This window comes from Lissotriton helveticus, chromosome 2_1, assembly GCF_964261635.1.
Source record: "Lissotriton helveticus chromosome 2_1, aLisHel1.1, whole genome shotgun sequence".
In the NCBI taxonomy this organism is placed as follows: Eukaryota; Metazoa; Chordata; class Amphibia; order Caudata; family Salamandridae; genus Lissotriton; species Lissotriton helveticus.
This window is the reverse complement of record NC_136059.1, coordinates 1,795,628,317-1,795,655,046: the sequence shown is the minus strand read 5'-3', so window position 1 is coordinate 1,795,655,046 and position 26,730 is coordinate 1,795,628,317. Positions and strand designations below refer to the sequence as shown.

The 26,730-nt window shown below is 43.2% G+C and overlaps 1 protein-coding gene across 17 annotated transcripts in view; it reads left to right on the top strand.

Annotated features, from left to right (window-relative positions):
• Window positions 1-26,730, top strand: part of CAMK2D (calcium/calmodulin dependent protein kinase II delta) — an 805,387-nt gene that overhangs the window by 421,339 nt on the left and 357,318 nt on the right. For all 17 annotated transcript variants that reach the window (XM_078676756.1, XM_078676751.1, XM_078676753.1 and 14 more), the window contains exon 4: window positions 9,132-9,186. In XM_078676756.1, coding sequence (XP_078532882.1) covers window positions 9,132-9,186 — 55 coding nt within the window. The remainder of the gene's footprint in view (window positions 1-9,131; window positions 9,187-26,730) is intronic.

Genomic DNA, 26,730 nt, shown 5'->3' with positions numbered 1-26,730 from the left:
GGGTTACATGACCTCCTCTGGTTCGCCAATCAGAAATGGGGAATTTGTACGACTGCTGTTAGAAGCATTGCAAGGTCCAGCTGAAATTGCAGTGGTTAAGTGTATAGCTCACACTAAAAATACAGATTTTGTGTCACAAGGAAACCGATATGCAGATGAAGTTGCCCGCTATTGTGCGGAGCAAGGGTATACTTTCACGGAGGTGGAAGTAGGCGGGGCAAAGGAAAGGACAGAAATCAATATGATGTTAGAGACCGTAGATACATGGGAAGATCTGAAACAAATGCAAGAAAATGTACCTGAGTCAGAGAAAAGGTCCTGGGAAGCAGCAGGTTGTGTGAGAAGTGAAATGGATTTTTGGGTTTCAGCAGATGGAAGAGCAGTGTTACCAGAGGAATTAGTGAATCCAATGGCACGACAAATACATGGTCCAACACACTTAGGAAGGGATGCCATGCTGAGGGTATTTAGGCAAACTTGGTATTGCCCAAAGTTCAGGATTGCAGCAGAAGCAGTCTGTAGGAGATGTGTCACATGTCAGCAACTGAATGTAGGGAAAAGAACACCAGTTACCATGAGTCACATTGGGAGGTCTGGGGGGCCTTTCAACAGAATGCAATTAGATTTCATTGAGATGCCTAGAGTCAACCGCCTTAGGTATGTGTTGGTGGTCGTATGCATATTTTCCAGGTGGGTCGAGGCATAACCTACACGTAGGTGCGATACACTCACCGTAGCAAAACTGTTACTTAGAGAATTGATCCCGCGCTACGGGGTGCCAGGCTCTCTGGAATCTGATCGAGGAACACATTTTAACAGTGAAATTGTGAAAATGCTCTGTGCCGCATTGAACATTGATCAGAAGTTGCACTGTAGCTATCGACCAGAGGCTTCAGGAATTGTGGAGCAGATAAATGGGACACTAAAGTGTCGAATTGCCAAAGTGTGTTCTTCAACTTCCTTGAGTTGGCCAGATGCTTTGCCTTTAGTGTTGATGAGCATGCGCAGCACACCCGACCGGAGGACAGGTCTCTCTCCACACGAGGTGCTGATGGGGAGGGCAATGAGGCTTCCTTCTGTACCAACTGCGACACTATTAAACATTACAGATGACCTGATCCTGGATTACTGCAAAGGACTGTCTGACGCCATTCGTTCTGTGTCCTTCCAGGTGCAGGCTGCAGAGGTCCCATCTTCAAGAGAGTTGTGCCATGACCTGTGCCCAGGAGAGTGGGTGCTGGTGAAGAAACACGTCCGGAAAAACTGCCTAGACGTGCGCTGGAGAGGACCTTTTCAGGTCATACTGACCACGAATACGGCTGTCAAGTGTGGAGGCCTGCCGAATTGGATACACGCTTCCCACACCCGAAGAGTTCCAGCACCCCTGGAAGAAACAGCTCCTCTCACGGATGAGAATCCAGCTGAAGACGGTGAACCATTAGAGGGGATCAGTCAAGCTGTGGGGGTGTCTGAAGAAGTTGGGAGCGTTGCAGATCCAGAAGAAGGGCAAGGCGGTAGCGAAACTGAAGCTGCAACAGAAGGAGAGAGCTGTTGTGAATGTGACTTGGAAACAGATCAGGAACAGAGTGATCAGGAAACGAGCAGGAGGGAAAGCAATAGGAGAACAAGAAGTGGGGCAGCTACTTGGCCTGAAATAAGGAGGCCGAGCCTGAAGCAAGCTCAAGAAGAAACTCTTGCTCCTATATCCGAAGATTCGGATCTGCAAGAAGGTGTATCGGACCAAGAGCAGGAGGGTCCAAGGAGATCAAGGAGAGTACGAGTGCCTAGCAGAAGATACTCTACACCTGAGTGGACCTACCTCGCTACAGATGTCCTCAAAGGGGCGCAAAACTGGGAGGGTGAAGAAAGTGACCCTGACCAGAACTGACCCCTTTGTAACTGTGGACGTAGAGTTAGTAGTACCAGGAGTGGAGATCGAAAAACTACTAACTCTTAACTTCGTCTGTCCCCTCGTTCTAAGCGAAATAAGAAGGATAATACTAGAGACAGTCGAATTCCCATGTTGTTGTGCGAAATGTCCAATAATTGAGGGAATCCTTCTTCGTATGGACATATATGAGGATGTGGTGGAACTTCTGGGAACACGCATAGTTTCAGATTGCTAAAAAGACTTTGATAAAGAACATTTGTTAATACATGATCAAAAAGATAACCTAGTGCCAAATGGAAGAAGACAGAAACTATGGGCTTCCATGTTAGTGGATGGAGAAGGGCTAGTGTTGTCTATTGCCACAGAACTTAATGACTGTTCTTGCGGGAGAGAAATTGTCAGCTTCCAAGTGTGGTTCAAAGAAAGACATTGTGGTTCAATTAAAGAGAGTCTTTGTGCAAAGCAAAAAGGACATTGAGAAGAAGTAAGAGACTTTGCTGAGAACGACAACCAGAGCTACACTGTTTGAGATCATGGAGACTGGCAACCCGAACCGCAGGGCAAAATGCATAGTAGGCACACTTTTAGTGGTAGTGATTTCTCTTATAGTTTTAGTAGTTACTATATCATATATAGTGGGACATGAGAACGAAACAAAGGCAAGATCAGAAACAAATAAAGAATCAACACAAAAGCCTACCACTGTTGCTGAGGTAAAAGGAGAAAACACTGAGAAAGAAAAGGCTTTGCTAGATGCTGAGATCAAAAGATTACATGTTGACGAATCACAGGGGAACTTTAGGTCAAATGCTTATGCCAAGTTGCTCTACGAATACATTGATGTCATGGAGGCGAGGAATTACTACGTTTGTATGCAATTACCAGCTTCTGTGGATGAGGGTATCAGATACCATCATCTTCCATTGACGTATGGAATCACATGTAGTTTGTTGTTGCGCATATTCTATGGACGAGATGGGTTCGAGTATTATTTCTCGAATTTTGACTCGACATTGCCAGAGGTCCCAAATTATAAGCATCTGAATAAGTGGGACTATTACAAGTGCGAAGACAGGTTACAGAAATTTTTCATTCCATGGAAAACGTTAGATACTTCACATGCCCGAAGAAATAATCTGACTTGTCAAGTGTCAGAAATTGAGAAAAAGTTTATAGGGCAGGTGGATACTAGATACAGGAGGCAAAAGATTCTGAAAGCTTCAGGACAATGGGAAACAGATTGGACCAAGGAAGAAAGGATACATCAAAGAAAGGGTAGCCTTGGTCCAATTGCTTTAGACAAGGAGAAACGGGGGAAACTGTGCATTCACAGAAGTTACTCCTATTATGAGAATATGTTTGTAGGTCAAGTCAGTTGTGAACATGCTTTCCAATTGGAGTACTACTCCAAAGACTTTTTGAAGGAGATGCAAGCAATCCCAAATGTATATTTTGTATGTGGAAGAAATGCATATGTGAAGCTGCCAGATAATTGGTACGGATCATGCTATTTAGCAATTGTCTTCCCCAAAATATACCATGTTGAGAATTTAGAAACGACAAAGAGAGGAACACCAACAAGAGGGAGAAGAGTTTTAGGTGCTGAAGGGGTAGTTGGGGATGTATTTGGTGCTGCATTCCCTCTCTTGGGATTGATACTGAATGACATCAAAATTAGAAGATTGGCTACAGTCGTAGATAGGTTATCTGCCAGTACTGCTAGATCCTTAATGCTGGTGGAGGGAGAGATGCAATCGATAAGGGCAATGGTTCTTCAGAACCGACTTGCTTTAGATGTTCTGTTAGCCAAGGAGGGCGGAGTCTGTAAGGCTTTGAAGGTTCAGGAATGTTGCACTTACATTCCAGACAATTCAAAACCTCTAGAGAAGTACATACGAAACATTACTGCGATTCATCATGAAATTGAGGATCTGACAAAGATAAATGTATGGGAAAAAGTAGGTCAAGGAATGGGTAAAGTTGGAGGTTGGTTTTCCAACCTAGGAAAGGGTATCATTTGGTACATATTGAAACCCATCATCATAATTGTGATTTGTGTAATCACTTTGTGGGGATTGGTGCGACTGTACCAATGGTATAGAGCAAACAGGTTGCAGAGATCCATGAGGGAACAGGAGAAAAGACTGACTGCGATGCAGGATACACAATATAAGAGTCTGAAGGCTCTAGAGACAATGAAACGAGGGGGTATTGCAACAACTTCAGTCTGAAAGATCCTACATTTTAGGGATGTTGTTTTGATGGTGATGACTCCTGAAAGTCATTAAAGGGGGGACTGAGAGAGCACAAATCTGAAAAATGTATAAGTACACCATATTTACAAGCACGTAGTGTTAGTTTAAAATTGTATTGCACACGAGTGTTATATTCATAGAGTGAACTTATATAAGTGAGTTTAGCTAGCATAGAGGTACTTATAGCAGTATGAAAACTAATGTAGAAATGTTAGAATGATGTGAAACCTCCCGTTTCTCATGTTAAGTGATTGTGTGTAAAGGAAATGAAACCTAGCAAACCAATGAGAATGTGTAGGCCGCAGGGCAATTCACAGTAAAGATAAAGTGCTGCTGAACTGATGTGAGACGTGGTTAACATTGTTTTCTAGAAGTATTTAATCATAGAATTGAAATATATGTTTTATATAGATGTGTTGCATTATACTATAGTAATATGTGTTAGTTAAAATACTGTTTAAACCAAAGAAAGGAAATGTTTTAGAAGGCAGAGACCCGCTTTATGTAAATCAACTAGGCCTGAAAAGACCAAGTCATTCCCTTTGATCTAAAATGTGCTCGTTAGGGGAAAGTTGTGCTAGGCACTAACTGAGAATCCTTATACATGTTTTATGGTCCGAGATATGGTGGAGGTTGGAATTTGAGGCCCACAGTACATGTGTCTGTCGCAGGTGCGAGGAGCCCTAATCAGTACTATGATGAACAGTTCCTTTGTTCAAGAGAGCCAGGCGCAGGCCTGGAGGAGTCTTCAGGAATTTTAGGGGGTACTGTCTCGCTGAAGAAGAAGCCTGGGAAGCAAGGTCAACTTTAATGAAGATTCCCGAAGAGCACCAGTACGGAGTTTGCCGCTCAAAACTGCACCACGTGAGAGGCGTCCCCAGGGGCGTTCCTATTGGAAATGTGATTTTGTATTAGGGATAGCACCCCGGGGTGGAGTTAGGGCAGATGATCTGAGAAGCCTTCGAGAGCGGATGGGTAGGCAGATAGAGAACTGAAAGAAACCAACTTGATTCAGAGACTAAGAAGTGTGTGATCTTCTTTGGAAGTCACCACTGCTGACACCTTTTTGGGTAAAGGTCTTGTTAAGTAGGGATGTCACTTAGTCTAGTATAGGGACAGACTAACTTGTATTTTTTCTTTTCTGTAAATGACTCTCAAGTTGCAACTCACAGCGATTCTTGCAACCCTCATGGTCTTTGAAGTATTTTTGATTTCCTTTTGTCGATTGAGACTATTCAGAGAGTACCTTTTTGTACTAATACCTGTATACCTTTTGAATCTTATTCTGAGATGTTTGTATCTTCAGATACTTGTGGCTTTGAATTAAACTTTTAAACCTTTTCCAGTGGTAAGTGGTTCTTTAGAGTGGTTTAAGTTCTTAATTGACTAACCTAGTAGTAGATTGTCTTTTACTCAATGACAGGTACCAACGATTCAGTCGACATGATTAGGGATCTGGTAAGGTAACTAGAGACCAGAAACCCCGCGTTAAGTGTCATGTCTGAAAGTAATTTTATTAACCGTAATAGATTGAGTTGGGATTGGTCTTGCCATGGTCCACCTAATGCTAACAACTCAGTTGCAACTTTGAGCCTTGAAGGGTGTATGGTTCTCATACATCTCAATTCAACACTTCAAGGAAGTGGCAAAGAGACACGTGAAAGTGCTATTACATTTTCATGACTTAACTGTATTAGTTGCCTGAATGCGCAGGATATTTTGAATAAACGTATGCGCCCTACGTGTTTCCACCTTATTTTTACAATACAGTCAACCAACCCACGAAATGTCAAGATCTAATGACAGCTTTGTGGTTACATTTGCTAATATTCACTTAATGTTCTTACCTAAAAACGTAGTAATACAATATGAATGGCTAAAAGAAGTTGACACTTCACTCCTTAGAGGACAGATACCGTTTGGGTGGCATCAGCATAAGCTTTCCCCATTGCTGAATGCATACAATTCACGCTGCAGCAGTGCAAGCTTTGCTATGTCACAGAACAAGACCAGCATGGCAGTGGCAAAGCAAGCTTCCACTCTCAAAGAAGGCAGCCAGTGCCCTCTTCCATCCCCCACAGAGCAGCTCCCCCAGGGCGGACCAGTGCAAGCTTCCATCGCTTGCATAACATGTTCAGTTAAGGCATGTCTTGACATGCAGGTTACAGACTAATCACTGGAGTATTTAACTCACTGAGGAGAATTTATAGGTGGATGATGGAGTGGGTCTGCAAGCACTGACGCCATTCTCTCCTAGCTGATATTCCACGTCCGCATCCTAAAAGGCCTACATTTGCCACACATTGAGAAGTAGCGATTAAGTCACTGATATTCAGAGCAGCCTAAGTAACTATACTCTAGGTAGGTACGCAGGTAGTAGCCTCTTCAAAAAGCTTCTGAATGCGTGTGCATCACGTGCTGCGTAAACCCAGCCCTTTAGGGTCTCCTCTTCAAAATGTTAAGGGCCTCTAATGCCTTTTGCCATTGAGGCACACATCAAAGTTCTTTTGTCTCGAATAGTTCCTCAAGGAGGGAGATCATTTAATGTGTCCTATCCTAAGTGTCCTAGTTTGCCCCCCTGCGGTTTCTAGGCACCATCACGGTGAGCATAATTTCCTGTCCTGTAGACTGTTGTGTGCACTGAGGTGGTACAGAACATCCGTACCCGGCTGCTGAATCTCAATCCGCTGTTGGGTCCTCGTAGGCTTGGCAAAGATGTTCATTACTAAGTGAGTCATGGCTGGTTCTGGGCATTGAATCAGAACGAGGCTTACACGAGGCAGGTGCCGCTTTGGGTATTGGCTAAACAGAACACGCGCTGCCAGCCAAAATATGACTATGTCAGAAATCAACATTCGCTTTTTGTGTGCTGCTCTTGGATATTTTGAACTAATGTATTTAATCTGGCATTGTGGCAATTTACCATCTGGGTTACTCTTGGAAGAGGAGTTGTTGTGTTAAGCGTGCGCTCCTAAATGGTTGTTATTTCAGCCCTACTTTAGAAAATCACTCCCACCCTCTGAAACATATCTCAACAATGCAGATGAGCACTCCAAAACAGAGCGCTAAAACACTCTAGCCGCTCTGGGTGCCTTCAACTCAAAGGGTTAAAATACAGGAACTTCGAACTGTTGGCTTCCCGCTTTTAGGAATTACGTCGCATCTCTGTGCGTGCTCATTTGTTTTTAAACATGCATAGCAAAGTTGTGCTCTGTTATTTATGCCTGGAAAAATACCCTTTTAAGCTTAGGGGCATTAGATAGAACTGCCTACAAGACATGTGATCTATTTATTTTAAGTATCTAACGGGCTGTGTTTCATTATACCACATATTTCCGTAATTCACTAAACTGTAAGTGCTAATGTAATTTGAGTCAGTTCGTCAATTCTTACATGGGTGCATTAATTCCTGGAAGCTTCCAGAAGCCAGCGTTTTCTCACGGAAAAGTACACATTTGCCCCAAGTGCTTTCATAAGGGAGCTGAATTGGATGTTTTTTTTTAACTATCTAATGTGTGGCCTTGTTTGCTCTTGCATTATCTGAGATTGGATCTTTATCCTACTCGGTGGTCTTAACTCTCCTTCTCAAACTCACCCACCCCACCCACATCCTTCATGCATGTGCCGGTAGAATCATTGTCTGATCTGGGCTAGTCTGCACAGTGATAGGTCTGGTGGAACCAGGCCTTCTCATTCACATCTTTCCTGACAACCCAGATGCCGTTCTGAGGGCAGGGGGCTCATGCAAGTCTTGAAGTCGCTTTCTCACTGGATAATTTCCCATAGTGGTTAATGGTAGTCTATGCCTGCTCGTATTGGTGTGCGACCACAAGTGATCTACAGAATGCTATTCTTCACGACTTTCATTAATGCTCTCACACCACATTTGTGTGGTTTCTCATGATAGGTGTTATAAGGCACCTTCATTTCTCGTTGTGCAGGTCTGTGACCATATTGAAAAACTTTGCATTACTAGAAAGTAGTAGGGCAAAGCTAGTCACCTCGTTTTTGCGGCCTCTGTAAAAAGTAAAGATCCAAACAAAAGTTTTGTCCCCGGCATGAAATTGAGCAAACTAATTCCCCACTACTGTTAGTCTGTTTACGTTTATGAATTGGAGAAAATATATCTTCACCACTTTTCAAATCTATAGAATAAGCCTGTGTTTAAGGCAGAATGAGTCTTTCATATTTTAAAGGTTGAGCCTGGGCAGCGCATGCACTGCTCTACGAGGCATGCTATATTGGAGTATGGACTTGAAGGTCTGCCCACTCTCCGTCCATATTTTTCATTGGCTTGTGTCTTTGTCTTTCGAAAATGCTGGCTTCTGATTCGTCAATAGGCTTGTTAGTCCCTCCTTAGTGCCGCTTTGTCTTCAGTTGTAACCTCCCATGAGGACTGTCTGGCCCTTTTACCTCTGAAGTTACACGAAATGACTTATTTAGTCTGTAAACACTATTTTCTTTAAAGAGTTTCTCCTACATGCTTTCCTGCAACATTCAGCACACCATGCGCACTTTCACTTTCCAAGCAGCCCGGGACAATGGCAGCCACTTCTTTGAAGTGAAATAGGTCTTGTATTTACAAGAGTTTGAGCTATTGGTATTGTAAATTACAATGCCTTTTATTTATGTTAATTATCAAAACAAATAAATTAAAGGCATTGATATTTACAATGCCAATAGCATAAACACTCGCAAATGCGAGATCTGCTGCATTGCAAATGCTTGTTGATTACAATGGTAGCAGAGAAGACATATTTGAAGGGATTTTTTCTGTATTGATACCCAGATCCAAAAACCTTTCAGTAATAGGATATGTAAAAAATAATTTTGGGCATTTTTGCTTCTATAATGATAGAAGCAACAAACAGTGTAAACATTATGTAGGAAGGGAGGTGCTGGTGAAGAGGTCATGTATGTACGAATTATGTAACTGACGAGGAATCTCCAATTGACCTTTTTTTCCTTTTTTTATCTTTCTACAGTGCGCCTTCATGAAAGCATATCAGAAGAAGGATTTCATTACCTTGTCTTTGATCTGTAAGTATGTGTTTCACATTTGTATAATCATTGCTTTTGCGAAATTAGGCAATTATCCAGAACAGACAAGACTTGATGCTTTTCTGCGTGGGATGTGATTGGCAGCTGTTGTGGTCGTCGTGTTATATCGCACAGAGCACTATGAAGGCATACCTTGATGTAGCAGTGTAGGTGATTATTAAAAACTTTGGTGGTAGATAACACTAGCCGAAAGTCTTTTTTTTTTTTTTTTGCCTAAATATTATTCATTTTTCAGGTGCTCCTTTGGAAATTAATATATAATCTCTCATGCAAGAGTAATTCAGGATGTACGAAAACTTTAATCTGGTCGCTCATCTGCTGTAAAGTGCCATATCGTCTCTATCTTTAACTTCTGTGGCATGCATGCCTTAATTATTATGATTTATTTTTAGGCCAGGATTGGCGACACACACCACATTCACAATACATACACTAAGATTTTTCTTATTTGCTATTTTCACGCGTCAGATGTTTTTAGCTGTTTCCTAAATTGCAGAAGGGTACATCAGAGACGTTTTAAGGCATGGGCATAGTGTGCTCTGGCCCAGGGCCCTAAACTTTCAGGGGGCCCCCATAGAGCCATTTCTGTTATGCAGAGAATCGTCCCCTGATGACCTTGAATAATTCTTTAACAGATTGTTTTAATTACTCTTTTCCTTTAATTTATATTTAATCTGGGTGATGTGCGAGAGTCTATTATAGACATTATGCAGAGAAATGTTGTGTTTATCTTGCATGCAACATGCATAATGATAATTTTATGTAGATCAAAACAGGACCTCATATATGGGAAATAGGAGGGGGTCACAGAGATTATTTGTTGTACTGTTCTTGAGCTGCTGCTATGTTATAATATCAAACACGTGTCTACCCCCAAATATTAGATGTAAACACATTTAAAATTTGGTTCAGTGTGCCTGGGCTCGGTCAGTGACCTGGCCAAAGAGTACTAGAAAGAGCTGAAATTGGATCATAAATTCAAAGCCGTTCCAAACGGGGGCCTCCAAATTACAGTTGGTCCCGGTCCCCCAAAATCCTTAAACTGTCGCTGGGGTACGTGCTGCTTTGATTCTTAGAGGGAGTGTGTTCAATGACTTAATCACTAAATCTGAGAAACTTATCCCACCCCAGACGGCTCTTAATTTTAGGACATGCCATGCATTTCATGTAGCTGGAACGGAGGGTCTGTACAGCCTATACGAACAGAAAACCTTCCTCAAATAGTAAGGGCCTATGTCATGAAGCGATTTGTAGGCCACACACAGCGCTTTAAAAGTTACTTTTTCGCCCATAGGCAACGTTTGCAGCTGCTCAATAGCTTGAGAAACTTATGAGTGTTTGGGAATTTTCATCAGCAGTCGCGTGGCAGCATTTTGCAGTGCCTGTAATTTGCTCAAGTGTCTTCTTGGATGCCCAAATATGGGGCATTACAGTAGTCCGTTTTAGCGCTAAAGAGGTGATTACTGTTTTTTGTAGGTCAAAGGGAATGACCTGCAATGTCTTTTCAATGTTCTTAGAGGGTAGAAACATGCAGAGGTAGTTTGCTTATATGCTCTGAAAGTGTGAGGTTGCCATCAAAAATAATCCCTAGGTTTCTAACCTTGGAGACTGGAGCAGGTAGGGGTCCTAATTCCTGAGATCAAAAGGTGGGATTCCAGAAAGGAGTGTGTTTTCTGAACAATAGAACCCCTTTTTTCCGGAGTTTAATTTGACAGTTGTTGCCAATCCAACTCAACACTACCCGCATACAAGATCTAAAACAATTTGCAACCTCTGCTGGATCATCAGAGACCAACACTACAATTTGTGTATCCTCTGCATATGATACAGTGGAGAAACCAAATGATTTGATCCGTTTGCCCAGCCGAGCCACATATATATAAAAGAGGGCCGGACTCAGACCTCTCTAGCTTTGTGACTAAATTGTCCCTGTGTCAAACAAACTTGCATTCTGAAAAGCAACCAAACCCGAGCACAGGATAAGGATTAAACCAGTGGCTTATAAAAATAACCAGACAAATACAACACATATAAAATATAACTTTTATGACCTGATTCCACTGAAGTAGATAATGTCTCGCATGCTCTGTGAATCTGCTAATTGGATGCATTTGAATTCTTTTGTAAATTAGGCATACCTGTCTCATCACCTTTTCTCCAATAGTTGGAAAATATTATGGCTACTTTTAGTTTGCTGACAAAGTCTTGTTTATACTTTGCATTCCAAAAGTTCAGTTGATACTGTCATTCTCTATTAAAGTATCTCTTGCAAGATCAAGAAGACTGAGGTGTCTCCTGAGTGATGAGCAAAATATACCTTGAAATTACTCGTATATAGTGTTTACATTTCAAAATATCAAAAAGAAATAGCATTACTAACATGAGGCAAGGGTGCATAAATAAGTTAGTGCTATTGGTTTGTGCACATGAAGATCTACTGAAAAACAATAATTGCATAGTTTCAAATGAAGTTGCAGAATGTCTGATGAATCTTAAATATAAGAAGAAAATCTGCCCAGACAAGTTTGGATGTCAGGTCTCAATACCCAACCCCTTTATTGCAAAATACTGCCTGTGGAAAGCAGTCCGGATGTAGCCACATTGCCTAGAGTGGTGAATACTGGACTACTCTCTCTCTGCTTCCTATGGAAATCCTTCATTGTGGTAATTCGTAAAGGGTCCATCCTTTGTAGAGAACAGAGACCTTTTGAGGCTTGGGCAAAGTGGGTTCTACTTTATTTTAAATGAGGATGATTTATGCAAGTCTATTACAGAGATTTTTGCAGAGAAATTTTATTTCATGCAATATGTTATGTTATGTTATGTTAATTGAGGCTTATTGAGCGCACTAACACCCGAAGGTTTCTTGGCGCTGACTGGAGAGGCATGGGAATGAGCAGAAAAGAATTTATTCAGGAAGGGTGAACAGAAAAGTCTTAAAGAGTTTCCTGAACTGAAAAAGGGAGTTGCTAGATTTAATAGTCAGAGGAAGGGTCATGGTTTCATTTTCGATCAAATCAGGACCTCACATATGAGAAATGAGTGTCGCAGATATTTGCGGTAATAGTAGTGATCTGCTGCCTTCCAATATTGAACACACATGCCACTATCTCTGAATACTAGATGTAAACACATTTAGAATTTGGATGAGTGTATCTGTACACACTCAGCGACATGGCCAGAGGGCATGAAAGAGCTGAAATTGGATCATAGATCAAAGCTGCTCTAAACAGGTGCCCCAAAATCTGCATAGCCCAGAGCTCCCAAAAACCTGAAGATGCCCTGGTAGAGAAAAATGGTTCTCTTTATGTAGCCCTAAATCGCTAGCAATAACCTGTCAAGGAGGCTGCAGTGAGTCAGCGGAAACTGTTGCTGTGTATTAGGATGTCAATGCTGTATGAACATTCTGTTGGATTGTTCATCTTAATAAGCTTTATTTTTTAACCACATGGCTGCTAGAGCTATTCCCCTGCTGTGCTGGACAGCAACCAAAACGGGTGTGGTCATGACGAGCTCAGTTCGTCATGAGCACCTGAGAGGTATATGCCATGACGAGCTGAGCTCGTCATGAGCACCGAACGGGTTAAGACCGGTTTTAATTAAATATGGAACTAGTTCACGGGAGGCAGCTATAATGTTGATCAAATAAGTGTCCTTTAAGTGCAGTAAGAAGATTTTTAAAGAGTATAAAAACATAAATGTTTTATTGTGTGTGTGTGTGTGTGTATATATACACACACACACACACACACATTTATTCTGCAAGTGCTTCATTTATCTAATGATTTTAACATGTTTGTAGAGTCGTTTTAGGAAGCCTGGTCTGGTGGCTTAGTGGACTAATGCGTCCACTATAAGGGCCTGTGTTTAAACTCGTGGTTACAGGTTCAAAACCTGGTGGGTCCACTCAGCCCTTCATCATTCTGAGGTTGATAAAATGAGTACCATTGAGTTGGGTAACAATAAACATCTGTTATTCAGCTCCTAGATACCCTTGGGTGAACGTGTGCTTTACAAATGCATGTTAATTTATAGTTATGTATTTTCTTTACTGATTGGTTGGAAAGTGTTTATATCATATGCTTGACAGATCTATTGTCTAAACATTTGTTTGAATCTGAAACGTATGAGGACTAATACCAAATATCTTGGTAAGTCTGAAGAAGTGCATAGGTTAGAGGTTTAGAACATCAGGAATGTCTCAAATTGTCCACCAGCTCTCCCACTAACTTGGATAGCGAGCAAGAATCAGCTCGATTTAATTTCTGAAACTTTTTTGTGTTTGTATATTCTGCATCAGCTCTATGCCAAAGTCCTTGCATTTTCCTACCAAGCTTTTGAATCTAGTCTGCAAACGCCAAATTTGACAGTTTATCATTATGTCACAGATTTGAACTAGGACACTCCTCTAAATGCAAATGTGTTGTAGCAACCCTGTCAGAGGGCATGGAGTATTACGCTTGACAGTGTGTTACCCATTTTCCATTTTCCTTGTTGGGGAATCATGACTCACCGTTCACTAGCAGTAGTCACGTTTGACCAGGTGTGTTAACTAAAGTGTGTGGTTATACATATCTGTATATTCTGTGATAAGCGCTCATAGTAGTACAAAATATAGTAATGCAAATCATTGTTTAAGTTCTACATTTCAGTTGTAGTAAAAGAAAACTTGTAATAGTAATAAGGTATGATAGGTGGTAGCACATCTTGTAGTGTCTGTACTTTGTATCGGTGGCGGTTCGCCCGTGGGGGCGCATTGGTGGTGAACCAAAAACGTGGATGCCCTCTACAGCCGGCTGGTGGCAAGATCATGCTGCTTTGGGCTGAAAGGAAGCTTGTTTAAAAGGGCTTCTACTCCGTGACACACCGCTGTAACCATAATTTGCTAGTGTACAAACAGTCTTGATCCTTGCACTTTAAGTTGAGCCAAGGGTGCATATGGGAGCTTTCCTAGCGCCCAAATCCCGATTCTCCTCTATCAAAAAGGTGTATGATTATTGTTTTAATTCAGCCTCTGCCAATAAACCCTCATGGTTCTGAAATTGCACATTAGGATTGATTTTTCTTTTTAGTGCACTCCCGTTAAATAAATTATTCATATCCCCCCCCCTAAGGTATATTGCGCTTACCTGCACATCAGTCTAAAACTGGAGGAAAGAGGCAGAAAACAATTATGCGAAACATTGGAATTCACCTTGCATAGTGGTTAGGTATAGATTTTTTTCAACAACTTAACCGCCATCAATATGGTAAAAAATAGAATTATCATCGTCTTACAAGGAAGAGGACGATACGTGTATTGAAAACTCCAACAATCCATAAATATTTAAAATGTAATAAATGAGCTAACACAATGCGAAACAGTAGAAAGGGATACGTACTGCAGTAGCAGCCACAGTGATAATTTAGGATGTGAATTTAAAAATAAGGTGGAACAATAATTTGAAAGAAATATGAAAAGTATAAAAACAGCAAAAAAAACAATGCAATGTGTCACCAAGCAGATTACGAATATACAAGATGGATATTGCACAAAATCACATTAATTTTTAAGAAAATATATAATTGAGAATTTTTATAGTAAGATTAATGTTTTATTATTCATAACATATGGTAAATTATATCTTTAAACAGAATTGCAACATCTAAAAATAGCCATTGCTTCCACGCACAATGATGCTATACGAGTGATTCATCTAAGAGCAACAAAAGAGTCCCCCAGTTTTCTTATGTGCGTTTCAGGAAGGCGTGTTAAATACTTGACCATCCACATCCAACCAACACCTGTTTCATATTAAAAAACACAATTTCTATTACCTTTTTTTGTTTATTTGTATGTGCTCAAATGAGACTGTATTATGGCTATCCACTACAGTAAGCCTGCCGTGTCCAGCCCTACACTTGCAGAAACCGGGTCCACTGAGTCACTCTTTTCTTTGAGAAAATCTTCTCATGGTGTAAACTATGTTCAAGGCAAGTGTAGGCATCTGCCTAGAGTGTCAACATCAGCTAGACACCAAATGGTCTCTTGAAACCATGCATACCCCTACCCCTACCGTACCCCTATTCATGGAAAGTTTAGCGTATGGAAAATAATTTACTTTGCCGACAGGAGGAAAAAGCCTTAAGTGCAATCCCTTTCGTCGTCTTTTATCTTGGAAAATGTTAGACCTTCCAGCTCCCCACATGTGCTCTAGTGCTCATTTGGATTTTGGGTAGCTTAAAGTCAACCTTGTGCATTACATGAGGAGGATAGAGTGAGTACAGACGGTCTCAGCACATGTTAGATGTAAGTATCTGGCGTTGGACTTATTGCGTAACTCTTTACTGGATTCACATGTTGTGCATTATTGTTCCATTTTATGCTCGAATCTAGAAATTTCCTCTTCTGTTCTCTTTTTTTGTGTGAGTGTTGTCTGCCACCATTTAGTAGTATATCCGCCCCCTTGTGAAATCAGGCGCCAACCCTGGAGGCTAGCTTCAGATTCATTTTTCCGCTTTTGAGTCTGTAAGAAGACGCTGAATCTCCAGGCTTGACGAGGACAATTCGGGGAAGTATCGATGGACAATTGAGGAGAACTGTTGGAATACTGTTAAAGGACATGTACTAGGGAAGAAATATCGAGGACAACTTAAAACAATCAGTGTTCACTGAACAAGGTTGGTGTGCCATGGGGATATCGACCATGGGACTAAAGGATGTGCATGGGGCAGGGCTGGAATCATTGAGGGAAATGGAACCCACCCCCCATTAGTCTGTTCCAAATCCCACCATCAATTTGCACAAAAAGACAATCACAAGTTCTATTACCTCTGCTTCGTGAGAGACCATAGCTTCAAAGGCTGCAACGCTTGCACCAAGTTGCAGCCAAAGACACACTGAACCAAAAAAAAGCAGATTTGGGAGCCATTACCCTTTGATTTAGAAAAAAAGACCAGCCTTTGCTCAGCAACCTTGAACAAAAAGAACCAGACATGTACTGACACAAGGACACCACTGGAAAATGGCCCTGGAAAGCAAGTTTAATGCTGAGAGGTGATCAAGATTGAGAGATGGAGGAATATATACAAGACAAATCCTATGCCCGCTCTTGACACCGAGCAAAGTGTGCTCAAAGTTAAAATGAAAAAGTGACTCCTTAATGCTGAGATCGGTGAGTTCCTCCTGAAATATTGGAAGTTCAACAAATCCCTAACATTTAAAATCCCATCGAAGTCAGTAAAAGAAAAGGTTCTCGAAGAAGAGCAGGAGAAACTACCGCCACCAACTTCAACTGAACCACAAGAGAAGGAGCAGGAAGTCTTCAGGGAGGAGATGTATGAGCAGGATGTTTCTCAAGACCTAAATAGTACTGAGGAAGAGTGGCAAGCCATCAATGCTGATTTTCTAGAGAAGACTGTTGAATCCTACCCTTCAAGACCTTAACATCACAATGTACAACGCAGTAATTACAAGAACTGCAGACAATTATGGAGTATAGTTAGAGGAAGAACAGTTGTGGGCTTGATTTTATTCTGAAAACCCTTTTGCCATCATAAAAACGAAGAGCCAAAATCTTTCTATGCTCCCAAGCATTCTTGATCAAGGAAGAGAAGCTTTCAGAGACCCAGAAACATGCAAGCCTGTAACTCCAAGGGTGGAGAGAAAAAAGCAACGTGGCGGACTCAGTGACCACCACCAGATAGAGCAGTGTCCCAACATCATTGGGCTTTTCACCAGAAAAGGAAAGCTATAGGTCGGGGATGGTAATGATTAAAGTTGCTCTATAAAACACAAAAATAAACAATAAATAAGAGAGCAGGTGCCATGGAGGATTCGAAATTCAAATGTGCTCCTTAACCACTATTCCAATCAGCAGTGGGAGGAAATTGGGGAACTCACGAAGCAATACAGGAAGTGGACCAACTCCATCGTAGAATAAGGCAAAGCCTTCTCCAGCACCTGCTTCAGGTCTGCCTTGGATGCCACAGTCATCACAAGGAGATAACAGCAGTAGTACTACCCTCAGGAGATACACCTAGCTATAACTCTCCAGCTTCAAACACAAGATGCAGTCTATTATCACTTTCTTCACAGGGGAACAGAGGTTTTGGAACTGTGGTCAATTAAGCCCTCCAACAGATCAAAGGATAAAGAGATAGCAAAGGCTATGAGAGCCCTGCAGTTTTATAGGCACATACGAGTGATTGCTTATATAAGATGACCATTGGGAAAAAGGAGAGTTCCATACTTCGCTGCCACAAACTTCATACGAGCAAACAAACATTGCAATCAATACAACCACAGTGGCTATTTCCTGCAACACCTCAGCACCTCTTTTGAAGCCAGGGTAAGGGCCCAGCCCACAGAGGGGTGGCCTCATCAAGCAAATGACTTGAGTAAAGGAGAGCTTCACCGCATAACATCAGTGTTGGGCAATGCAGGCTGGTTCCTCCAGGAGTGGACGCTGATCACCTCCGAAGAATGGATACTGAACATTATCCAACACAGTTACTGTTTTGAGCTCCTAAAACACCACCGAGTGTGAGGCCAAAAAAGAGACTGCATACAAAGTAAGAGCTGCAGCAATTGCAACAGGATGTAGAGGAACTTCTGCAAAGAGGAAAGAGAACAAGCAAGGAAACTAGTATATCTCCTGTGCCATAGACCTACGAAATACTGAGACGAGTTCTGGTTCTTGGACAAATCATAAAGATGCATTTCAAGATGATGACACTTCAGGAAGTCATTCCACAGCTTCAGAAAAAGGATTACATGGTAACAATAGACCTCAAAGATGTCTGTCTTCACATGCCAATGAACAAGAAGCACAAAAGTTTACGTTGCTTTTTTGTCAACCAGGTACACTGTCAATTTAAAGTACTTCTTTTGGTATAAAGCCATCACCGATGGTGGTCTTTGCAAAATGCCTGGCTGTGGTTGCAGCATATCTGCGAAGATGGGAGATACATATATACCCCTAGTTTGATGATTGGCTAGTAAAATAGAACTCATTCACACAATGCCAAAGCAGCGCCTAAAGACAGTAGTCATGCATATACTACCCAGACTGGGGTTTTCAGTAAATCTGGAGATATCCTCCCATATACCAGCTAGGGTGAGTATTTTTGGGATCAAGGCTCAACTCCAGTGAGACAAAAGCCTTTGCTGCTGCCGCCAAAAGGATCAGGAACAGAGCAAACTCTTCTTTACCAGAGGGACAATTTCTGACATTGAGGGCTGTCAGTAAACTAATAGACATGATGGCTTCATGCATTCCATTAATACTGCATGCTAAAATACATGAGTCCAATTCAAGATTGAATACAGAATTAATGGTGGCAAGCAACAGGGAAGTGGGAAGATCTAGTGGTTGTTACTCGTACAGTACATAAGGGCATGGCATGGTGGAACTTGAGCAGTGTAGCACTAGGTAGACCTTTTGTACAATCCACTCATTCTGTTACCAACAACACAGATGTTTCCCACACGGGATAGGGATCACACCTAGGGAACCTGAACATCTGGGGGTTGTGGAAAACAAGGGAAGCAGTAAAATACATAAATGTGTTGGAACTGAAGACTATCTTCCTGACTCTAAGGAAACCCTCAGCGGACCCCAGCGGACCCCACCGACCTCAAAAACTACAGACCCATCTCCCTGCTCCCTTTCCCAGCGAAAGTCATCGAGAAAGCCATCAACAGCCAACTCGCCACATTCATTGAAGAACACAACATCCTCGACTCCTCCCAATCCGGCTTCAGAAATAACCACAGTACGGAAACCGCCCTCCTCGCCGCAACAGACGACATCCGCACCTTACTGGACAAAGGAGAAACAGTAGCCCTCATCCTCCTCGACCTATCAGCGGCGTTCGACACAGTCTCCCACCGCACCCTAATATGCAGACTCTACGATGCAGGAATCCAGGACAAGGCCCTCGACTGGATCTGCTCCTTCCTCTCCAGCAGGACGCAGCGGGTCAGACTCCCCCCCTTTCCTCTCGGACCCCACACCTATCACCTGCGGAGTCCCCCAGGGCTCCTCCCTCAGCCCGACGCTCTTCAACGTCTACATGGCTCCACTTGCCCCCATCGTCAGAACCTACGGACTCAACATCGTGTCATATGCAGACGACACTCAGCTCATCCTCTCCCTATCCAACGAGCCCAACACCGCCAGACGCAACTTTCGAGAAGGCATGGAAGCCGTCGCCAAATGGATGAAAAACAGCTGCCTACAACTAAACACCAACAAAACAGAAGTACTCCTCATGGGCCCAAACCCCGACGCCTGGAGTGACACCTGGTGGCCCACCGCCCTCGGAAACCCGCCAACCCCCACAGACCACGCACGCAACCTGGGAATCATCCTGGACTCCGAGCTCAAAATGGACCGCCAGATCAACTCTGTCTCATCTTCCTGCTTCCACACCCTCCGCCTCCTTCGTAAGACCTTCAAATGGATCCCCCTCAAACACCGAAAGACAGTCACTCACGCCCTGGTCACCAGCAGACTCGACTATGGCAACGCACTCTACGCCGGAATAAACAAAAACCTCATCCGCAAGCTACAGAACATCCAGAACGCCGCCGCAAGACTGGTCCTCAACCTGCCAAAACACTGCCACATCTCCCAGCACCTGCGCACACTCCACTGGCTCCCCGTCGAGGCAAGAATCACCTTTAAGATGCTCACCCACGCACACAAGGCCCTCCACGGCACCGGACCAGCATACCTGAACAGCCGACTCAAATTACACGCACCCCAAAGGACCCTACGATCAGCCCAGCTTTCCTACGCTGTGGTCCCCCGCACCAGAAAGACCAGATCGGGAGGCCGCTCCTTCTCCTTCCTCGCGGCCAAGGCATGGAACGCCCTTCCGCTCCACCTCAGGCAGACAACATCGCTCCCCATCTTCGCAAGAAACCTCAAAACCTGGCTCTTCGACAGACCCCCTCCTTGATGGAATGGAACCTGCACCCCCCCAATTCCCCCCCCCACCCCTAGCGCCTTGAGACCCTTACGGGTGAGTAGTCGCGCTTTAACAAACTCCTGATTGATTGATTGATTGATAAGGACTTCTCAGGCACAGGTGAAAGCGAAGACACTACAAATTCAGACTGACAACATGGCCTCAAGGATTCTACCTCAACAAGCAAGTGGGGGACATGGTGTTAGGTGCTGTCAATTATAGCCCAAGTCTTTTGGAAATAGGCCATTCGAAGACAAATAACCTTTATGGCAATACACCTACCAGGTTTACATAATGTAGAAGCAGACAAGTGAGCATGTCACACTAGTGGGAGATAGAACATCAAGAGTTGGAAAAGGGTTGCCTGCATTGGGGTGCACCAGATGTTTATCTGTTTGCAACCCCAGAAAATGCCAAATAATTGTGTCCAGGCACTCATACCACCTGACACAGGGGACTATTCTGTTGATAGTTTGGTCAGGGAAGTTTGTGATGCTGCCTCCCCAAAACCACAAATATCCTTTGTGATAACCAAGAAGAAACATTCCCCTGATAAAGTAATATTAATTGTCATACAATGGGCAATACAAGCATGGTCCTCAGACCTCACGGGGCTATTGCAGGGGAAGTAACAAAATGTCCAGCCCAGCAGGAACTCCTGTCAATGGAAAATGGACAGATGTTTCACAAAGAACCAACTGGCCTCCTCAGTGGAGGAACTTGGCTCTTGAAGACCTAGAGATTGGACATTTAGGGTTTCCCAAAAGGAGGCATATATGTTCTAAGGGAAGACAGAAAGCCAAGCATAAGGAAATGCTGTGCCGATAAGTGGCAGTTATGACCATGTCATAGGAGAACACAAGACAGTGCATAAATACCTAATATATTTGCTAGAAGAGAACTTAACCTACACTTTCTTAAAGTCCACCTGTTGGCTAAAGAAGCATATACAAAGGACACATACTTCACAGTTTGTCTCAATATGTAAGTCATATGGCGATTCCTAGATGGAGCAAAGAGAATAACACAATCTGCACTAACAACCATTTGGAATCCTAATGCAGTGCACGCTCGACTCATGGAGGAGCTGTTCCAGCCACGTGTTAAAGCAGGATAACAATTTTTAATACTAAAAACAGCATTCTTACTAGCAATGACCTCATTATGCAAGGCGAGTAAGCTGTAAACACTAACCACACAGGTTCCGGACCAGATGTGGCTAGCGCCCTGCCATCCGGCTATGTCATTGTTAGACAAGATGGAGATACTGGGAAAGGTGGCGGGATAGTGATTATTCTTAAGGTTATCTATTCCTGTCAATTGGAAGCTCTTTCATTCCCGTACTGCGAAGCCGCACTGTTCAAACTAGCGGTCACCTCCCAACTGACATTATCGGGAATGGTTATTTACCGCCCTCCTGGTAAATCTACCCAGTGGCTATCATCGTTTGCTGAGCGAGTAGCCCCATATGCCCTGAAGTCCGCCAATTTCACCATTTTGGGGGATCTGAACCTCCATCTAGAAGACACTCAAAATGGCTTAAGAAGAACGTTCCTATCTGACTGTGAGGCCATTAATCTAATATTACGCAATCAAGGTCCTACCCACCAGGCTGGCCATTTACTCATATCCAATATCCCACTCGGTTGCACTTCTCCTGCTCTCCCCCTTGATTGGTCCGATCACTTTGCCATTTACTTTAGTCTGGTCGTCGAGACTGCTAAGGAAACTCCTCTCTCTGGCCCCATGGGCAGCTACAGAGCCTGGACTAAGCTGAATATCCCTGCGTTTAACGCCTCACTTTCTGCTAGCCGCCCTGATACAAAGCTAATGTGTACTTCTCTGAATCAGGAAGTATCCCACTGGCTGACCTCTAACACTAACCGCCATCTGCCGCTATGTCCCAGACGACCTATTTCACATCTTTCTCCAGCCCCATGGTTTACGGACGACCTGAAAACACTGAAGTCCGAATGTAAACACCAGGAGAGATCTTGGAGAAAAACATATGCTCTTAGTGACAAACTGACATATCGATCAGCACTCAGGCAGTACCACCGAACCTGTAGAAAGGCGAAAGCCTTCTATGTCTCGGAGTCTATCAAAAGGGCCATTAGTCGGCCGAAAGCTCTTTTCTCAATGGTAAAGAAGCTAGCAGGTTTAAATACTTCCCCCCCACTCCACCTGCTCTAGGGGAACCTGAATGCAATGAAATCGCAGACTTTTTCATATCTAAAGTCGAAACATCTATAACTCCCTTTCATCGGCTCCTCCTGGGACACCTCCTGATTCCCCCCCCATTCTGGATATATTGGGTTCTCCATCTCCGGAGGTACAGATCTCGGAGTGGCCCTTGTTAGACCAGAATTTGTTTCTCGCCTGCATGGCTAAGGTAAACTCAGGCTCTCCCTTGGACCCAATTCCTATGGAAATCCTTCGACAGTTATCTCCTGACCTACTTTTGGTTATTCAAGAGCTCTTGAATTCTTCACTGCGGGAATCCATTGTCCCGGATGAATGGAAAGGAGCCATGGTGGTTCCACTTTTAAAAAAAAAACTGGCGCAGACCCCAAGATGCTTTCCAACTTCCGGCCCATCTCCTTGTTGCCCATGTTCTCAAAGATCCTGGAGAGGCACATTAATATACATCTTACCTCTCATGTGGAGACTACAGGATTTTTACATCCGTCCCAATCTGGGTTTCGCTCCCATTTCTCCACAGAGACTACCCTCTTGGGGTCACTGAGAATCTACGCTCTCGTCTCGATCAGGGCGAAACCTCGGCGCTTATTCTTTTAGAATTAAGCGCCGCATTTGATACAGTTTCGCACCCTATCCTTTTGAAAGCATTGAAAGCGGCTGGGGTGACTGGTCCTGCTCTGGCCTGGTTGTCCTCTTTCTTGAGCCGCCGGTCATTTCAGGTTGTTTCCTCTGACTCCTCTTCTTCTGACCGTTCATCTGCGCATGGGGTGCCGCAGGGGTCCTCACTGAGCCCTATGCTCTTTAACATCTATATGAGGCCCCTGGCAACCATCGTGGAAGATGCTGGTCTTTCCCTCTACTCATACGCAGATGACACTCAGATTATTTTCTCCCTTTCCTCGGCTGCATCAAGTACTTCATCTGTTCTTAAACAAGGACTCAGCCGAGTGGCAGAGTGGATGCAGGTGAACCTCCTGAAATTGAATGGAGACAAGACTGAGGTGGTTATTCTGGGCAAGCATAAGCACCTCTGGGGCCCCCACCATTGGCCGTCGGAAATGGGCCCTCCACCCCTTCCAGTTACGCAGGTACGAAATCTTGGTTTTGTTCTGGATGACTCGCTCTCCATGCAGCAACAAATGGTCAAGGTGGCGGCCACCTGCTTTTCCATCTTAGGGTGGCTTCGGAAAATCCTCTGGATGCTCCCAGTCTCGACAAGGCGCACTGTGGTTCAGGCTTTGGTCACCTTTCGCCTGGACTACGGCAATGTGCTTTACCTTGGAGTCACCTTGGAGATTCAGAGGAAACTCCAGCTTGTCCAAAAGTCGGCTGCACGCCTTCTATGTAAGGTCCCGTGGAAAACTTCCATCAAGACTTACATTGGCTCCGCATCGAAAGCCGAGTCAAATTCAAAGCCCTCTGCTTTATGCATAAGATCAAGCAAGGGTCGGCTCCGGCCTACCTACAGTCTCTCGTCCAACAATACTCCCCATCTCGTCTTCTTATATCCTCATCTCAAGGAAACTTTTTGATCCCGCGTTTCAAACTGATGAGAATGGGTGGACGCTCCTTCTCTTGTGTGGCTCCCAGGCTGTGGAATTCTCTCCCGGTCACACTGAAACTTGAGCCATCCTTGATGAAATTTCGCAGAGGCCTTAAAACCTGGCTCTTCCCTCAATGATAACTGCTAGTTTTTACCTTAGCGCTATTTCAAGCGGCGCCGGGAGACCCCATGTGGGTAGCTGTGCGCCTTATAAATGTAATTACAAATACAAATACAAAACCCTACCAGCAAATCTACATACCCACAGGGTCATGTGACCGTACCCTTTTAGTTACTACCAAATGTCATATCACATTTCCACAACAACCAAAGCTTTCGACTGCCCGGGTTTTTCCAAGAACCCAAGACACAAGCAGAAAAGCCTCTCCATGTGCTTCACATCTGCAGGGTAGTTGTACTACCTGGACAGAACTAAAAAAAGCAGGAGAGGTAATAGATTCTTTGTTCCTGGTGCACCGCCAAACATGGGCTCACAAATAACAAATGTACAATGGCTTAATGGATAGTCCAAACCCTTCAAACGTACTACACAGAGACCAGAATCTAATTAGAACAAAAACCTGGATCCCACTCAACAAGAAAAAAGGGGAAGCCTCTTGCCTTCTTAGCAAAGGTTTCTTTAAAGATTTGTACATATCAGCTACTAAGTTGTCATTACACACCTTCGTTAAACATTATGTGGATACTTAAGTTCACAAGGAGGCACAAGTGGGTCAAAAGGTGTTAAAGCATCTTCTTTGCATGCACAAGCTCATTTTGGACAAGCTAATTTGAGCTCCGCCTCAATGAAAGAAAAGGAAACTGGTATAACATCAATGCACTGCTTGTGAATCTAGAAAAGATTCACACTGCAATACAAAATGTGACCCTCACACATCCTCAGAAATGGGGTGGCCTACAATCAGTTTTAAGGTGGAATTAAAACTCTACCACACAGTATGCAGGAAGCCCATACAAACATGGACACAGATTTGCCTGGGGGGAAAAGAGTGCAAAGATGGCAACCATGTACAGAGGATTCCGCGACACGCATCTGATGTCACAAGGAGATGGTCATCTCACCAAGTGGTGGTGAACTATGCCTGTGACAGGGAAAAAAGAAGCAAGAGGACAAAAGAGGACCATTCCGAACCCAACCGGTAGATGCCAGAATAACGCACAGCATCTGAATCCGAAACATTCTTCAAGTTTCAAAATTAATCCTTAAAGGTAAGTAACCATTTTATTATTAAACTTAAATTTCATACCTGTTAATGGTTGAGAGCAACTCAGAAGAGAAAGTAGTTGGAAACCTCGTGAGGCGATGGGATACAAGAATTTGAAAGATTACTAGATAAAGTCTACCAGAAAAATGTGTTAACTTATTGCCAGAATTAGAGCAGTCTAAAATCAGATCATTACAGCAAAATTTTAGGTGTAGTTATTGCCTTCTATTTTTTTTATAAGTTTGAAGGAACTGTCCAATTTCTTGGTATTGTATCGTTGTATAATGCAATCACACCCTTTCAGGTCCTAGTCAGCTCACTTTCATTATTCTTTTCACAATAAAGTAAGATTTTTGGTTGAGTTTTCATCTAGGTATGCCATAGACTACTAAAATATTGCCCCTAGGAAAAAAACTCTTTTTGTGATTTTGAACTATTATCCATGGTGAACTGTATGCAATTAATATCAAGGAGTCCATCTTCAGGTTTTGGTAAGGCTTGTCCTGGAAAACTCTTAACAGCTGATAGAATTACTAACTCTCCTAGCATTTGTAGATCTTTTTCTCACATCTTGATCTGTGTCTAATGATTTTAAAGTAGTACCACTTGAAGGACTGCTAAAGAAACCTTAACAGAACCCCACTCAATATCTATCTTCCTGTATGCCTCTAAACTCCTGGATTAAGTTCTTATGACTCAATTTCAGAACTGTGTTAATGCTTACTAGGAATTGTGCTGGAGGGTTTCTGACCTAGCTTGAGCATCAATATTATATATAGTCCCATCTGTTATGGACAACCTTAACATAATGGTCAATGGTGGTTGGGTGGGAGTACAAATCCACTTGGATTTCTCTGCCACCTTCAACACATTTCACCATCCATTCAGTATCCACCATTTCAGTGATTGTGCAGTCTCTGGATAGTCGTAACATGGCTAAAGTCCCAGGATACACACAAATGATGGATGGAATGCGGAACAATTCAAACATTCACCCTCAGTCAAGAGATCTGGGATAAATCCATTGTTCTTATGCTAACCATGCAGCCCCATTTTAGACCCAGCCATATGCAAATCAGTCTTGACCATGCTCCTTGTGTGAACAGTCCAGCATGAACAGCCAGGCCAGGTCCTCCCTTGACCAGAAACAAGTATGGTAGAACCCATTTCGGGTATCACCCTCATCACCTGGCTAGCTTTAATCCAGTAGCACAGTGAGCCTGGGACCCACATCTGGGCATACCCGGCACAATTTGGGCAACAAGGCAAAAGACACACAAATGATGGATAACACTCATATTTAGTTAGGCCAGTTCATCTCAAAGCATAGAGTGCTCAATGCCGGTCTTTGTCTAAACCCACAGTAATTGAAGCCTCAATGAAAGCGATCCATCCAGAATGATGCAGTTCTAACATTATTTAGCCTCAAGAAGTTCAATAACATCTCTGATCATTTGAGAAAAAGTCACTGGCTCCTATTTATAAGACTATCTGTTTAAAAGCAGCTTGCTTGTTGTATTGAATTTTGCCAAGCCATTTATTAGTTCTGAAATCCTTAGTACATACTGCTGTTTGGTCAGATAGGGATGTTAGGTC